At 37.2% G+C, this 16,787-nt stretch overlaps 1 protein-coding gene across 6 annotated transcripts in view; it reads right to left on the bottom strand.

Annotated features, from left to right (window-relative positions):
- The window catches only part of LOC126089542 (uncharacterized), a 117,586-nt gene that overhangs the window by 28,041 nt on the left and 72,758 nt on the right, over positions 1-16,787 (bottom strand). For all 6 annotated transcript variants that reach the window (XM_049906921.1, XM_049906922.1, XM_049906918.1 and 3 more), the window contains exons 9-10: positions 14,115-14,234; positions 13,903-14,028 (exon numbers count right to left, since the gene is read on the bottom strand). In XM_049906921.1, the coding sequence (XP_049762878.1) occupies positions 13,903-14,028; positions 14,115-14,234 (246 nt within the window). The remainder of the gene's footprint in view (positions 1-13,902; positions 14,029-14,114; positions 14,235-16,787) is intronic.

The following is a 16,787-nucleotide window of genomic DNA, read 5'->3' as shown; positions in this document are numbered from 1 at the left end:
GCTCAAGTGAATTTTCCTTTTGATAAAGCAACCATCCATAACACAGTTTGGGCTAATGCAGATTATGTAATGATCTCCTTTATTTCCTTAGTACAGGCAAAAAAATGTGTTAATCATTACAAAACACAATCAACATAGTTGAGACCAGATCACTTTTGGAATAAAATACTTTGTTATAACCCATGTCATATTAGTACCCAGACAGTAAGAGCTAAATGAGGGCAGAGGAAAAGGAAATGATCTGAAAGAAAAACTATACAATGTGAAGTATCCACTGCCACACCCTTCAGTGGATGCATTGTATAGCTGTAGATGTAGAACTGAGCTAGTGTCCTGAGCACAATCAGCTATAGGGGATTGAAACTGACAAAACACAACACCCCAGAAGAAGTTTGCAAACATAAACAAAAGTTGGTAGGTGTGCTTCTACACCTGAAAGACGATGTCTGTTCAAATTTCACGCCAGTCGCATAAGAGTGGTGCTAGTAGTACCATTATGAGGATGCAAATCAAGATTGCTTTACATGCATGCTGTACCGGTTGTGAGCGTTAGTTACCTTTGAGATTGGATATGGTGGTTGATGTTAGTCAAGAATGCTTTTAAGATGACAAAGATGCCATTATCAACACTTCAATGAGTTTGAACAAGGTTGTGTAATAGAGCTATGATAAACTGGATGTTCCTGCTGCAATACTGCAGAAAGAATTGGTTGGTTGGTTGGTTGTTTGGGGAAGGAGGTGGTCATCTGTCTCATCGCATTAGGGAAGGATGGGGAAGGAAGTTGGCCGTGCCCTTTCTGAGGAACCATCCTGGCATTTGCCTGGAATGATTTAGGGAAATCACGGAAAACCTAAATCAGGATGGCTGGACATGGGATTGGAATGCGAGTCCAGTGTCTACAGAAATACTTGGCAGGAAGGTTGCCACTGCACATGATTTATACAGACTTGGAATATTCCAGAATATAAAAACATAAAATATTTCAAGAACCTTCCAGAAATGATAGAAAATAATAATTAAATGCTGGTGCTTGGCTTTGAACAAGCAACTTGCAGAATATGCCAGCCAGTAACGCTAACACTTACACCACAAAGCATGCACCACAGATCACAGTTGTATTTTATATCTCCTAACCAGATCTTTTTGAGTGTGTCATTAAAGGTAAATGACCATGAATCCATTACAGCAATGAAGGTCACAAAGGTGATAAGTTTATCAAAAAAGCTAGGAGAGTGTCAGCCACTAACATCATAAATTATACAAGATGAACTGACAATATTTAGGTACTACTTCCATTGTACATCACACATAGGAACAATGGAAAAAAATAGAATGGTGGTCATGAGAATGTATGGTTGCAAGAATATCAGGCTCTGGCCAGCCAGGTGGCACAACTGAGAGGGACGATATTCATACAGCTCTTATGCATCATATTGCATCTGTAGCAGCAATCTGAGCAGCAGTTGGCACCATGGTGACAGAACAAACTGATACAAATTAGATACTTCAAGGACAGCTCTGAGCTGGATGCAAGTAGCATGCATTCCATTGACCCCAAACTACTGCTACTTGTGACTTCAGTGGTGTCCACTGGGGAGGGCAGTGTAGAGGTCTGCTGTGTTTTCTGATGAAAGCTGGTCCTGATTTAGTGCCAGTGATGGCTGTGTGTTGGTTGGGAGGAGGCCAGTTGAGAGCCTGCAGCGAACCTGTCTGTGTGGTAGACACACTGTACCTACACTTGAAATTATGGTTGGGGGCACGATTTCATATGACGGCATGAGTGCTCTCATGGTTATCCCACTTGAACAGCATTCCAGGGGTGTTTTCTAACAGGATATCACTCAGCCATATACTGCTGCTGTAGTCCACATGCTCTACAGAGTTTCAGCATGTCCATGTATCGACCAATCAAGTGCAACAGGTATGGGACACCATCCCACAAACTGACATCCAACGCCAGTGCAACACAACAGATGCATGTCTGCAAGCTTGCATTCAACATTCCGGTGATTATACCAGTTATTAACGTACCAGAATTTCACATTTGCAATGACTTATCTCAAGTTTACATAAACCTGTGATCTTTCAATGTTCATCACTTAAATGTGTTGCGTAGGTAAATGTATTCTTGAAATTTCATTACTGTACATTAATTATTCTTTAATGGTGATTTTTTTCCATAGAAGTTAAGAGCCAAGCAAATGTTTATTGTGTGCTATGGGTATAAAAGATAAATGAGATGGAGCAGGGATGAACACAATTTGAACGTGTGCAAATTTCAACGTTTTCAAAAATGAGAAAATTTACATTCTGTGTAGTTTGTAAAATAGTTGAAGATGTTCTTCAGAATGATGAGATAACTGGAGAGACATTAGAGATTTTTTAGCTGGTGAAGCATTAACTTTTTTATCAATGGCAACAGGTGCATATTCTTCAAAATGGAGAATTTATTAAAATACTTCTGAAACATCATTGGTCAGGTAGCAAGCAAGCCACCAATTTCAGGGCTAAAAGTTTTTACAAGTGGTCTGAAAGCTACTGCAATTTATTTCAACAGTTGTGGCAAATTTACTTTTACCATGACATTCTACTCCGAACAGTGGATTTGCTGTCAGTAGTACTAACAGAATTTCCATGTACTAATCCAGAAAAATAACTGTATGCAGGGGCAAGCTAGAAGATATATTGATCACTTTGGACCTGTTATATACCTTGGCGAATTAGGCATCAGTTCACAAAGAGAAGTGTATGGAAGGATGGCTGTAATGAATGAAGAATGCAGATTCAAACAGTTGATTCCACGCAACAAAGGGAGACACTGTGGCAATAATTCACTGGGGTTAGATGGTAGATTTTGCTAGATCAGAGGCCTACCCTGATCTGGAAAGAGTGAAATTGCAGGAAACATAGAGAAAGAAAGAACAAAAGATGACTTGTATAAAAATGAGGGATGGAGAGAGAGAGTGAGAGAGAGAGAGAGAGAGAGAGAGAGAGAGAGAGAGAGAGAGACCGAAGGAAAAACTGGCAGTATAATCTGACCTCAAATGATGTATTAGTAAATGATTGTCACTCAGGATATAAAATAATAAAAAGAAATTATAGGCTACCTGAACTGCCAATAAAGAAAAAGAGGATTTCAGAAGTGACATTAACCTGTAATGTTGCAGTAAAAAGACAAGAACTCAGGTTTATGCACTGAGATGAAGGAATGGAGGCTATTGAGCCACATAGTATTTCAAAGAAGAAATTATGTAGATGCTAGATGGACAAGATATTCGTCATGTTATGTTTTAAAGTAGCTTAAAAAATAAAGTTGTAGAACCAAAGTAAAGTGGGTGACTATTTTGTCGAAATAGCTGTGAAATATCCAATTAATCAGTTTGGCAGGGACAGTGGACAGAGTTGCATAATAGAAAGCAAATTGTAGGATGTGTTTATTGGACAAATAGGACCAATGAAAGGCAAGAATATGGTTTCAGTACCATACAACGTGCCATTCAGACTAGTTCTGCCCTCTTCGTAAAAAGAGGAGCCACAGGATAAGAATTTACAACGGCACTGAAATGGAATTTTATTTGGTGTCTACAGGTCAAATATAGTATTTTTGTTTGTTTGTTGTCACCAAGGTAAATAGTGCAGTAATGTGAAAATTAGATGTTGGTGTAATTAAGGAAAAAAAGGAAGCTGCAAAATGATGTGCCAGGAAATCTCAAGAAATTGCAGGTATTCACATTTTAGTTCTCAATTTTCATATGATGAATTATTTATTTAATTTATCAGGTTTGATACAACCATTCAGTCCAAGCTACCTGGTCATAGAAAGATTCAGTACATACTCCTAGTTTACAAAATTCTGATTATAATTAAAAAAATAAAGAATTAACAAAACATGAAAAATCATGAGAGAATATACAAATATACAACACATAAAGAGAAAATTTCTCAACTTCTGTGAGGAAAACTACTTTACAGAATAGGAGTATGCCATAGGAAACCTTTCAACCTAGATTTGAAAACTTGAGGCTTATCACCATTTTTTTTCAGTTTTGCTGGAAGACTGATGAAAATGAAAGCTGCTGAATAGTGTATACCTTTCTGTACAGTGCTAAGGAAAATGTTATCCAAGTGCAAATTGCTCTTCCATCTAGTGTTCAGTGACTGGGTATTCCAGTTTCTTCTGAAAGAGTCAATACTATTGACAAGAAATCGTATGATGGAGTATATTACACAGTTAGATTCTGAGACACTTGAACAACAACTAACATGAACTTCATGAACTGGTACCACATATCTGTCTGATTGCCCTTTTCTGGGCTAAGATTAATCTTGGTGAGTGCATAGAGCTGATCCAGAATGAGATATCATTGGAGATAATAGAGTGAAAGTAAGTAAAACAACAATGCTTTTGCATTTCAGATTCAAAGATGGTGGACATTACTCTTACTGTAAAGATAGTAGCATTCAGTATGAACATAAAATCTTGAATGAGATACTTCTAAGAAAACTTTCCATCCATCCTCAGTCCTAAGAATTTAAAATGGTTGGCTTCACGACTGTTTGGCTGTTTTGGGACAATAAAATTTGACTTTCACAAGAATCCTGTATCGGAAACTGTGCTCATTGTGTTTTGTTGTGGTTAAGCATTATTCTGTTCTCTGAATGCCGCTTGCTGATGTCAATGACTATTCAATTAGCTAGATCGTTTACAGTACCCTCCATGTCTTTCACAATAACACTTGTAATATACTTGGATAAAAAAAGAAACTAATCATCAAGCATTAGCAAGGAGAAACACAAATAAAGGTTATAGAAATGTGCAAGCTTTCAGAGCCAGTGGCTCCTTCTTCTGGCAGAAGTGTTGAAGGGGAAGCAAAAGGACTGATGGGATTTAGGAAATAGAATTGTCCCTTTCCTTCATCCCCTTCCCTTCCCCTTCAACTCTTCTGCCAGGAGGAGGAGTCACTTACTCTGAAATCTTACACATTTCTTTAACTTTTATATGTGTTTCCTCCCATCGTTTCTTGGTGAGTAGATATTTTTATCTATCCAATTATGTTTTCAAAAACTGATTATTTTTGTTGATGATAATACTTGTCTCACTTGCAAAGAGAAAATTTTTTGAATCACTCAGGTACAGATTCATGTAAGATTATGACATTAATGCTGTATCCATTTCTTCCTATTACTTCTTCCTCCAAATGGAAAAATAGAATTTAAAAAAGAAGAATCCTTGTTTTTCATTTGTGGAGGATGATATATCATTACTCAATACACTGTGTGACACTACATGGTGGAGAATGACTGTTATTTTTTCTGTGTCATTCAAAATATTTTAGTGCTCATGTGTCATCTTCAATTTCCTTGAATTACTACCAATTCCGTGGCTTTTTCGTTTACCCATAAAGCAATTACTATTACTAAGTTTAAGTGATACCACAATACTTTTGATTATTTGCAAACTACAAAATGGTAAAGTAGGTGAGAAAGTACATGAAGTCAATTTTGAATAATAATAATAATAATAATAATAATAATAATAATACTAAGTCCCATACAGCGCCACAAAAATGGTATGAAATCACTGCACTCTAGAAATTGACTTCAAACATCATTTGATCTCTAAAATGCTGTTATGATAAAACCAGATTAGCTGAAATAGAACAAGAGTTCAAGAAAAGTAATATGTGGAATTGCTACAGAATTTTTAGAGAAGCAATGTCAACTCAGTCCCTGTTTGTTGATGACCATGTGGGACTCTGGAAATTAAGATAGTTGTAAACTCATCGCAAACTACTTTAACCATAATGATAACAATGCATTTTCCAACATGTGCATGACCAAAACAGGTTGGGGGGGGGGGGGGGGGGGGGAGGTGCTGTACTTTATGCCCACGATAAAAAAAAAAAATTGTTAGTTGTTGTTGACTTATATTAAAACTATATTTTCTAAAAGAGATACTGATGTGTAAATAGGGTCCATAGCCTGAAAATATCTTTTAGCATACTCACAGCAATAACAAAGAACATAAAGAGAACCTGATGTATAGGTAAGGTCCTGAGACTGAAACTATTGAATATGACATTCATTGGAGAAAGTGACATTTACTACTGAGACTTAAATTTTTGGGTTATGTTTAACTGAAAAATTTCAAACACTTATGGAATTTGGTAAAAGAAGTCATTTAAAACAACAAATACTTGTTTTTCAAAATTTTAAAATATGAAATAACCAATTAGATTACAATATTTCCAAATGGTGACCACAAAGTCTCCACCCCACCCCACCCCCCTTCTCCCCAATACTGTGTGTGTTAAATATCTTTTAAATCATGAATTCTCATGTCAAGTTCACATTTGAGAAATCTAAACCGAACACAGAATCAGAACCCCTTAAAAGAAGTTGACAACAAAATATATGAACTTATAATCAATAAAACTCCAGTGGAAGATGGGATAGTACCGGAAATGTGGAAAATACATAGTAAAAGCCTTACACAGAAAATTCACAAGGTTCTCATAGATATTTGGCTGGAGGAAACCATCCCTAAAGAATGGCAGTGTGCCATTATCCACCCATTAAACAAAACAGCAGATATAAATAAATACAGAGGGATTTCATTATTTAAAAAATCGTACTTAAGAAACTTGAAGCTTAAATGACCATTTAATTGGTGAATATCAAGCAGGGTTTTAGAAAAGATAGATCCTGTATGGAATAAATTCTAAGTCTTGTGACTGTCTTACAAATTTGTAAGGGCAAATGAATGTTGATCAGCTTTGTAGACTTCAAATTAGGCATATGATTCAACAGATAGATTAAACTGTTTTATACAACGGAAGAGTTTAAAGTGAATAGAAAACAAGGAAACCTGAATAGATTTTCTCCACTCAGGGACTGGGTGTTGTGTTGTCCTAATCATCATCATTTCATTCCCATCGATGCGCAAGTCGCCAAAGTGGTGTTAAATCGAAAGACTTGCACCCGGCAAACAGCCTACCCAACGGGAGACCCTAGTCACATGACATTTTACTAAGTGAAACTAAAATTCACTTATGATGTTTGGCTTAAGCAGCTGACACAGCAGTCTTTTCAAACAATGGAGAAGAAGCCATAAAATGCATTGCAAACCTCCATGAAATAGCAGCTAAAAGTGGACTGAAAACTTCTTACGAAAAAAAAACAAAAACAATATATGGACAACCCATGTTTACACAGTTTCTACATCTACATCAATAATCTGCAAGCCACCTTGTGGTGTGTGGCAGAGGGTACTTTATGTACCACTGACATTTCTCCCTTCCTATTCCAGTCATAAACAGTTTGAGAGAAGAATGTTTATGGTAAGGCTCTGACTGGACTCAGATCTCTCTAATTTTATCTTTATGGTCATCATCATCATCATCATCATTTAAGGCTGATTATGCCTCTCAGCGTTCAGTCTGGAGCATAGCCCCCCTTATAAAATTCCTCCATGATCCCCTATTCAGTGCTAACATTGGTGCCTCTTCTGATGTTAAACCTGTTACTTCAAAATCATTCTTAACCGAATCCAGGTACCTTCTCCTTGGTCTGCCCCAACTCCTCCTACCCTCTACTGCTGAACCCATGAGTCTCTTGGGTAACCTTGCTTCTCCCATGCTTGTAACATGACCCCACCATCTAAGCCTGTTCACCCTGACTGCTACATCTATAAAGTTCATTCCCAGTTTTTCTTTGATTTCCTCATTGTGGACACCCTCCTGCTATTGTTCCCATCTACTAGTACCTGCAATCATCCTAGCTACTTTCATATCCGTAACCTCAACCTTGTTGATAAGGTAACCTGAATCCACCCAGCTTTCGCTCCCATACAACAGAGTTGGTCGAAAGATTGAACGGTGCACAGATAACTTAGTCTTGGTACTGACTTCCGTCTTGCAAAAGAGAGTAGATCGTAGCTGCGTGCTCACTGCATTAGCTTTGCTACACCTTGCTTCCAGTTCTTTCACTATGTTGCCATCCTGTGAGAATATGCATCCTAAGTACTTGAAATCGTCCACCTGTTCTAACTTTGTTCCTCCTATTTGGCACTCAATCCGTTTATATTTCTTTCCCACTGACATTACTTTCGTTTTGGAGATGCTAATCTTCATACCATAGTCCTTACATTTCTGATCTAGCTCTGAAATATTACTTTGCAAACTTTCAATCGAATCTGCCATCACAACTAAGTCATCCGCGTATGCAAGACTGCTTATTTTGTGTTCACATATCTTAATCTCACCCAGCCAGTCTATTGTTTTCAACATATGATCCATAAATAATAGGAACAACAGTGGAGACAGGTTGCAGCCTTGTCTTACCCCTGAAACTACTATGAACCATGAACTCAATTTACCATCAACTCTAACTGCTGCCTGACTATCCATGTAAAGACCTTTAATTGCTTGCAAAAGTTTGCCTCCTATTCCATAATCTCGTAGAACAGACAATAACTTCCTTCTAGGAACCCGGTCATATGCCTTTTCTAGATCTATAAAGCATAGATACAATTCCCTGTTCCGCTCATAACACTTCTCCATTATTTGCTGTAAGCTAAAGATCTGGTCCTGACAACCTCTAAGAGGCCTAAACCCACACTGATTTTCTTCCAATTGGTCTTCAACTAATACTCGCACTTTCCTTTCAACAATACCTGAGAAGATTTTACCCACAACGCTGATTAAAGAGATACCTCTGTAGTTGTTACAATCTTTTCTGTTTCCATGTTTAAAGACTGGTGTGATTACTGCTTTTGTCCAGTCTGATGGAACCTGTCCCGACTCCCAGGCCATTTCAATTATCTTGTGTAGCCATTTGAGACCTGACATTCCACTGTATGTGATGAGTTCCGACTTAATTTCATCCACCCCAGCTGCCTTATTGCGCTGCAATCTATTGGCCATTTTCTCCACTTCCTCAAATGTGATCCTATTTCCATCATCATTCCTATCCCATTCTACCTCGAAATCTGAAACAGTACTGATCGCATTTTCACCTACATTGAGCAACTCTTCAAAATATTCCCTCCATCTACCCAAGGCATCCACAGGATTCACCAGCAGTCTTCCTGACCTGTCCAAAATACTTGTCATTTCCTTCTTACCTCCCTTTCGAAGACTGCTAATTACACTCCAGAATGGTTTTCCAGCAGCTTGACCCATAGTCTCCAACCTGTTTCCAAAGTCTTCCCAAGATTTCTTCTTGGATGCTGCAATTATCTGTTTGCCTTTGTTTCTTTCTTCAACGTAACTTTCTCTGTCTACCTGAGTTCTAGTATGTAGCCATTTTTGATACGCCTTCTTTTTCCTTTTACAGGCTGCCTTGACTGTGTCATTCCACCAAGCTGTTTGCTTCATCCTACTTTTACACACTACTGTTCCAAGACATTCTTTAGCCACTTCTAGTACTGTGTCCCTGTACCTTGTCCATTCCTTTTCCAATGACTGTAATTGACTACATTCAACTAACTGGTACCTTTCTGAGATCGCTGTTATGTACTTGTGCCTGATTTCCTTATCCTGAAGTTTCTCCACTCTTATCCTCCTACATATGGACCTGACCTCCTGCACTTTCGGTCTCACAATCCCAATTTCACCACAGATTACATAATGATCAGTGTCATCAAAGAATCCCCTGAATAAACGTGTGTCCCTCACAGCCTTCCTGAAATCCTGATCTTTTATTATATAGTCAATGACAGATCTGGTTCCCCTGCCTTCCCAAGTATACCAGTGAATGTTCTTATGTTTAAAAAAGGAGTTTGTGATTACTAAGCCCATACTGGCACAGAAATCCAAGAGTTGTTTCCCGTTCCTGTTGGCCTCCATATCCTCTCCAAATTTACCCATAACCTTTTCATACCCTTCTGTTCAATTTCCAATCCTGCCGTTAAAATCACCCATGAGCAGAACACTGTCCTTGTCCTTTACTCTAACAACTACAACACTGAGTGCCTCATAAAAACTATCCATCCTATCTTTATGGTCTTTTTGAGAAATATATGTAGGAGGAAGCAATATATTTGTTGATCTTCTAGGAAAGTATTCTCTCAGAACATTAACAATAAACAACAACATGATTCAGAATGCCTCTCCTGCAGTGTCTGCCACTGGACTTGGATGATCATCTCTCTGATGCTTTTATGCTTACTAAATGAATATGTAACCAAACATGCTGCTCATCTTTGGATCTTCTCCATTTCCTCTTATTAGTTCTATCTGGTAATGATCACATACAGACAAGCAGTATTCAGTTATTGATCAAATGAATGTTTCATAAGCTACTTCTTTTGTTGATAGAGACTACATTTCCTAAGGACTCTTTCAGTGAATCTCAGTCTACCATCTGCCTTTCTTGCAATTATTTTTTTGTAGTCATTCCACTTCAAATTGACCTATATGCTTACTCATAAATATTTTAAGTAAGTAATTGTTTTCAATGACTTCTGCAATTGTGTAATCATATAATGAAATGTCTTTCTGACAGTGTTTTAAAATATATTAAATTTATTTTTGATCCTCTGCAGGTCTTTCCGCATTTTGCTTCAATTTTCTAGTGCTTCTCTGTATCAACAGCATCATCCACAAAAAGCCTCATGGAACTTCCAACAATATCTACTAGGTCATTTATATGTATTGTGAAAAGTAATGGTTCTATAACTCTCTGCTGGGGCATGCCTGACGTTACTATTACATCTGAAGACTTCTTTGTATTCTTTGATTCAGAATGGCATATTGTGTTCTGTTTGCAAGAAACTCTTCAATCCAATCGCACAATTGATCTGATTTTCCATACACTTGTATTCTGTTCTTTACCAAGCAGTGTGGAACTGTATTGAATGCCTTCCGGAGGTCAAGAAACACAGCATCTGCCTGGGTGCCTGTATTTACTGCTTCCTGGGTCCCATGGGTGAACAGAGCGAGCTGGTTTTCACACAATTGTTGTTTTCAGAATCAATGTTGGTTCCTGCAGAGGAGATTTTTGGCCTCCAGAAATGTGAGCATAATACCTGTTCCAAATTCTACACCTGACTGATGTCACAGGTATAGGTCTATAGTTTTGTACATCTATTCAATGACACTTCTTGAAAATGGGAATGACCTGTCCTTTTTGTCATATCATCAGGAACACTTCTCTCCTCCAAAGCCCTACAAGTACACTGATGTTAGAACATGGGAAATTTCTTTTGCATACACTATGTGCAAGTGTATTGGGATCATGTCATGTCCAGTGGCCTTCCCTTTGTTGAAAAATTTCAGTTGCTTTTCTGTCCGATGGTCACTTATTTTGATGTCAGCCACTTTGCCATTCATACAAGGATTTGAAAGAGACACTATAGTGTGATCTTCCTCTGTGAAACAGCTTTGGGAAAAGACATTTAGTATTGTGGTGAGGGATTCAATCAGTTTACTGGTTTAACAAGAGACCAGAACTTCTTAGGATTTTCGGACAAGTCAGTAGACAAAATTTTACTTTCAAATTTGTTGATCGCTTCACACATGGCTCTCTTTATGCTAATTTTGGCTTTGTTTAATTTTTGTTTGCCTGAAAGGCTTTGGCTATGTATAAATTAGCAGTGAAGCACTCTCTGCTTTTGTAGCAGTTTTCTAACAAGTCTATTGAACCATGTCAAGCCTTTTCCATCCCTCAGAACTTTGCTTGGCACATACCTGTATGAAGCATATTGTACACTGCTCTTGAACTTTGTCTATTGATACTCAACATCATTAGTGCTGGAGATGAAATTTTCATACTGACTACTCAGGTAATCTGAAATTTGTTTCTTATCTCTCCTGCTAAGCAGAAGGATTTTCCTGCCTTCCTTTGTATTCCTATTTACAGTCATATTCAGTGATGTGATAATGGCCTTATGATCACTGATTCCCTGCTCTGTGCTAACTAAGTAAAAAATTTAGGATCTGTTTATCATCAGCAGGTCTTCATAGGTTGGTTCTCTGATTAAGTGCTCAAGGTAATTTTTGAATAAAGCACTAAGAACAATTTCACATGAATCTCTGTCTCTAACTATAATGTCCTAATCATTTGAGTCTCCCAGTCTGGTAATTTAAAATCTCCACCTAAAATTATAATCTGACCAGGAAATTTACGCAGAATATTCTCCAAGTTTTGCCTCAGTTGTTCTGCCACTGCTGCTGCTGGCAAAATATCTCAAGTATCAAGCAAACAAAGGCAGAATCATTAAATCACAAAGAGCTTATAGGATTATCAACAGACATAAAGGGCATTCAGTAAGGAGTGTAACAGCTTTTTCTGAAAGCAGGTTCATTTTATTCAGGATTCCAATACAACATATTATTCCCCACACTATTGGCTACAAAACCATATTTTTAAATGTAATATCCATTCAGTGCAATGGCCTTATGCTACCTTACTGGGAGAGTTTGTATGCCCACATGGTATCACTCTACTGGTCAATGTTAGATCCAGTTTCTTGCTGCATCAATAATCTCCCCATCATCCATGTACTGCTTCCGGCATGTGCAGAGTGCAGAAGGTGAGAGATCCTTGCTGCAGGATGAATGAGGAAGAGGTTTACATGACGAAATGATGACAGAGGCCTCGTCCAATGACTCACCATGCATTTGTTCACTGATAGGTCTCTGTAGACATTCTGCAAGTGCTTATGAATATCTGTGATGCTCTGTTTTCCACCACAAGAAACTCAATGACAGCTCCTTCACTTGGAATGCACTTCTGTTACAGATACTATTTTTGAAGGCTACATACAGTGCTGCCACATATCGGAAATTCATGAAACTATAGGAACTTATGCTGGAATATTCCATGGTGCCCCATAACAAATTCCATATTTTTTCAACTGAAACTGGTCGAGAAAAAAAAGTGCTGCATTACTTACTGAAAGCCCCTTGTACAATAAAAAATCAATATCTCATAATGCAAAATTAAAACAATACATAAAAATAGTCAAACCTGGAGCATTATATGCATCACAGACTGTAATCATTAACTAGAAGATTTGGGAAAAGAAGAAAGCAACATACTAAGGAAAATTTTTAATCTGGTTGTGTTGAGCAAATCTGGAAGAGACAGAAGTTATATCATAATTTTGAAAAAATCTTGGAAATTCTCAGGAAAAGAATACTGAAATTTTATGACCACATTTTCAGAATGAATAATAATAGACTGACCAAAAGGATACTCTCACTGAGGGGGCAGGTTAAAGTTAAAAACAATTGGATACTTGAAACTGAAACCGATCTTCAGGAAATAAGCATTACAAACAAAATTCTGCAGGGCAGAGGTGCATAACTTTACCTGATAAGCACAAGTTTAAAGCTAAATTAAGTGTTAAATCTAAGAAAACATGGACAGAAGAACATAAAAAAAACTACAGTGAGAAGCTGAAGAAATTTTGGGAAGAGAAGAAAACAAGTATTTCAGGGAAATAAGTTCAGTCAAATTCCATAGCAGAGCACAGCATAACAATGCTAAAATAATAATAATAATAATAATAATAATAATAATAATAATAGTAATAACAATGGAAACAGCTGTTCAGTCCACAACAACCAGTCACAACACATGAATGGAAAAATGGGAAGGAGGGAGTGTGTGTGTGGGGTGGTAGCAGAAGGAGAGCCATTTTGTGCTCCCAAGATGCCATGCCTGTCCTTTACTCTCCCAGTGATTGACAAGCGATTCATATTGACTATATGTCACATCCACAAACCACCAAGAAGATAATGTACATAATTTTTTGATATTGTGGCAGAAAATTTGTACAAATAAAGATAGAATTACAATAACATTTGAAGATATTTATTTAAGAGAAATTTAGTTATTATTCAGTTAATAGAGAAATGAGAGTATGACTAAACAGTAAACTGAAAGAAACTCACCAAGACTACTGACAACAAACACAAGAGTAGCTGTTTTTAAGTCAGGATACCGTTCAATTTTTGGAAAGTAATAATTTGGTGTATGAGAATACCAATGACGATCCTGATGAGGTTCTGTCTTCCAATCTGGAAAGTTTAACAATGAGAAATTCAGTTTTAAAAATTATGAAAACAAATGAAGCGTATTATATTTGCAAGCATTACTTAAATACCTTGATAGCAGGTTGCAGGTTCATCACTGTTGTCACCACAGTGGTCAAAACCATCACAGTATAACTGTGAAGGTATACACCGGTGATTCTGACAAAGTGTATCAGAACCACTGAAACAATCTGAGCAGTAAAAAAATTATTACACTCAAATATACTTTTGTAATTTATAACTGAAACTAAGCCATAGTGTAACATCTTTATAGTAAATAAAGGCGGCTAATTTTCATTTAGGCAGGTGAAAGTCTTTTTACTGATATTTTTAAGCAGAATGCATTGGCAAAATATCTGCCTCGATCGCCACATGTGTTAGTATGTCACTTCCAGGATTCAAGCAGATGCACCAGCCTGGGATCGAATCTGCAGAGCAGATTAGCGATGAGGGCTTGTGTTTGTAAGTGGTTTCCCATAGCTGACTAGATGAATATTGGGCTGGTACCAAAGTCCCACCTCATTTACATGATTTGCAAACATTTAGAAAATGTTCCCATACTTTCTAATGGGTAACGCTACATGCAAATGTTTGGGGTACACATATTCTGTCCCAAGGGTATGAGGTAGTAACAGAAAGGGTGTCTAGCCACCCCTTAAATTAACCATGACAATCCACTTGGCTTGTTTGCACACCTAAGCCACACTTTCTCTCAAAGCCAATGTGAGCATTAAACTTGACTGTAGTGATTTATTTAGTGATTTTTTATTCTGCAAGCATAAAGCACGAATATATGTGTTCTGCAACAGTCGCTTTGATCCAGCAACAATGCAATGCCCATCTATGCCTTGACCTGCATGAACCACCATCATTTGTGAATCACACTACAACACATATTGTTTGAATCACTGTAATTTAAAATTTGCTATATATTCTAAATACATAGTCCATCCTGGAGGACAAGTGACTGCTTTGAAATAAAATACAAGATTTTTTAATTTTTAGTTTACATATGACTTTGTGTTCAAAATAGGCTCCCTGTTAGTTAATACACAACTGGAAGCATTAGAAAAATTGTTGGAAACAGTTCTGATACTTTGTGCCACGGTCTTAGCCTTCCAGATATCAGAAATTGTGTCAAAATGCTTTACTTCCACAGCAGTTTTCAGAATAAGCAGAAGCTGCACAGAAGCAAATTAAGAGGGTTTTCAAGTATTGTGGTACATTTTTGAACCAAGAAATCATCTACGATCTTGTTTTTGTGCACTGGTGTGTTGTGCAACAAACACCTTGTTGTTTGATTCTGGTATTCAGATAAAACTAAACAATCCTCACCCATAAACGATTTAAAACACTCCAGTAGTAATGTACAGCTCCAATTTGACCTTCTGGAACAAATTTATTATGGATAATTCTTTTTTAATCAAAGTAAATAGTGAGCGGTGTCTAGGCACAGCTTTTCCACATGCACACTTTTTGTAGTCTCAAAGATTCTGGATGTTTCCTTTCCAAATTTTGGCACTTTGTAAGTCACTCTTATTGAAAATGCCATGTTTCATAGGATCCTCAGAGAGTGAATGGGGCACAGAGGGACAACAGGTCTTCTCTTTGCCCAAATGTTTTGTTAGAATGCAATGCAAAGTTGTTTTAGGATTTCCCGTGACCAGCTCAAGTAACCTGTTAGATGCACAATGATTGTTTCAAAGAATTTCTGCCACTTTTTGAACATTTCCTTTGGCTCAAACTATTACCAAGGCTCCTACATGTGGACTATCTTCAAAGATTTCTCTCCAGTCACAAAACCTTGCCTACCACTTTAAAAAATCAGTGTGTATAATTTCAAAAGTGCTTGTGGCAGTTTTACCCAATTTAAAACAAAACTTGATTTTTGTACATTGCTCCTTTCATGACTGAAGTTCAAAACATACTGTTTTTTTAAAGTTTCAGTTATTATGAGCAGCCTGTGGTGCTAAATATAAAATGGAAGGTAGTCGAAATACCATGCTAGTTAATTCATGTGTCTGTTCACAGTTGGCAATAGTAGCTATGTGAATATAAAATCAATCACCTTTCCTGTAGGATAGACTGTGTATTTTTTAGATTAGTCTTTTGTGCTGCCACACCTACTTCACAAAAATATAAGATGTTGTTAAATGGAAACATATGTTGAAAAAAGTCTTTATTGTTGATCTTTTACTTCAGAATTAATCTTCATTACTGGTGAGACAGTATCCCTCCTAGGATAAATCATCGGATTCTGATGGAATAGTACTCACATCTATTTATACTGTTCCTATTTCCTCATTTATAATCACAGAATAGGGCAAGTCACATAAATGTGATATGTGATATAGGACAGATGTTAGAAGCATCCCCTAGCTGCCTCCTTGCTGTGAAATTTGGAAATAAATGCAGCATGATAATGTGGAAGAGAGTGTATGTGAAAGAGTGTATCCAAAAGACCAAAGAAAAATAGTGAAAACCTACAAACACTCAGGAAGCCCTGATACTTATGGCACGTCCTGTTTGACGTCAAAAACTGTAATACATGAAACTGAGGTTGCTGAACCACTGACAGTAGTAATAAGTAAATGCTTCCAAGCTGGAGAATTTATAAACTTCCTGAAAATAGCATGCACAGTACCAATTTACCACAAAAGTAATTCTCATGAATTGTCAAGCTAAATGCTCATATCTACAGTATAACAGCAATGCTAGTTAAGCTGATGGAATCCATAATGAAA

Source organism: Schistocerca cancellata, chromosome 1 (assembly GCF_023864275.1).
Source record: "Schistocerca cancellata isolate TAMUIC-IGC-003103 chromosome 1, iqSchCanc2.1, whole genome shotgun sequence".
Taxonomy (NCBI): Eukaryota; Metazoa; Arthropoda; class Insecta; order Orthoptera; family Acrididae; genus Schistocerca; species Schistocerca cancellata.
The sequence above is the reverse complement of the archived record's forward strand: the minus strand, read 5'-3'. Positions and strand labels throughout refer to the sequence as shown.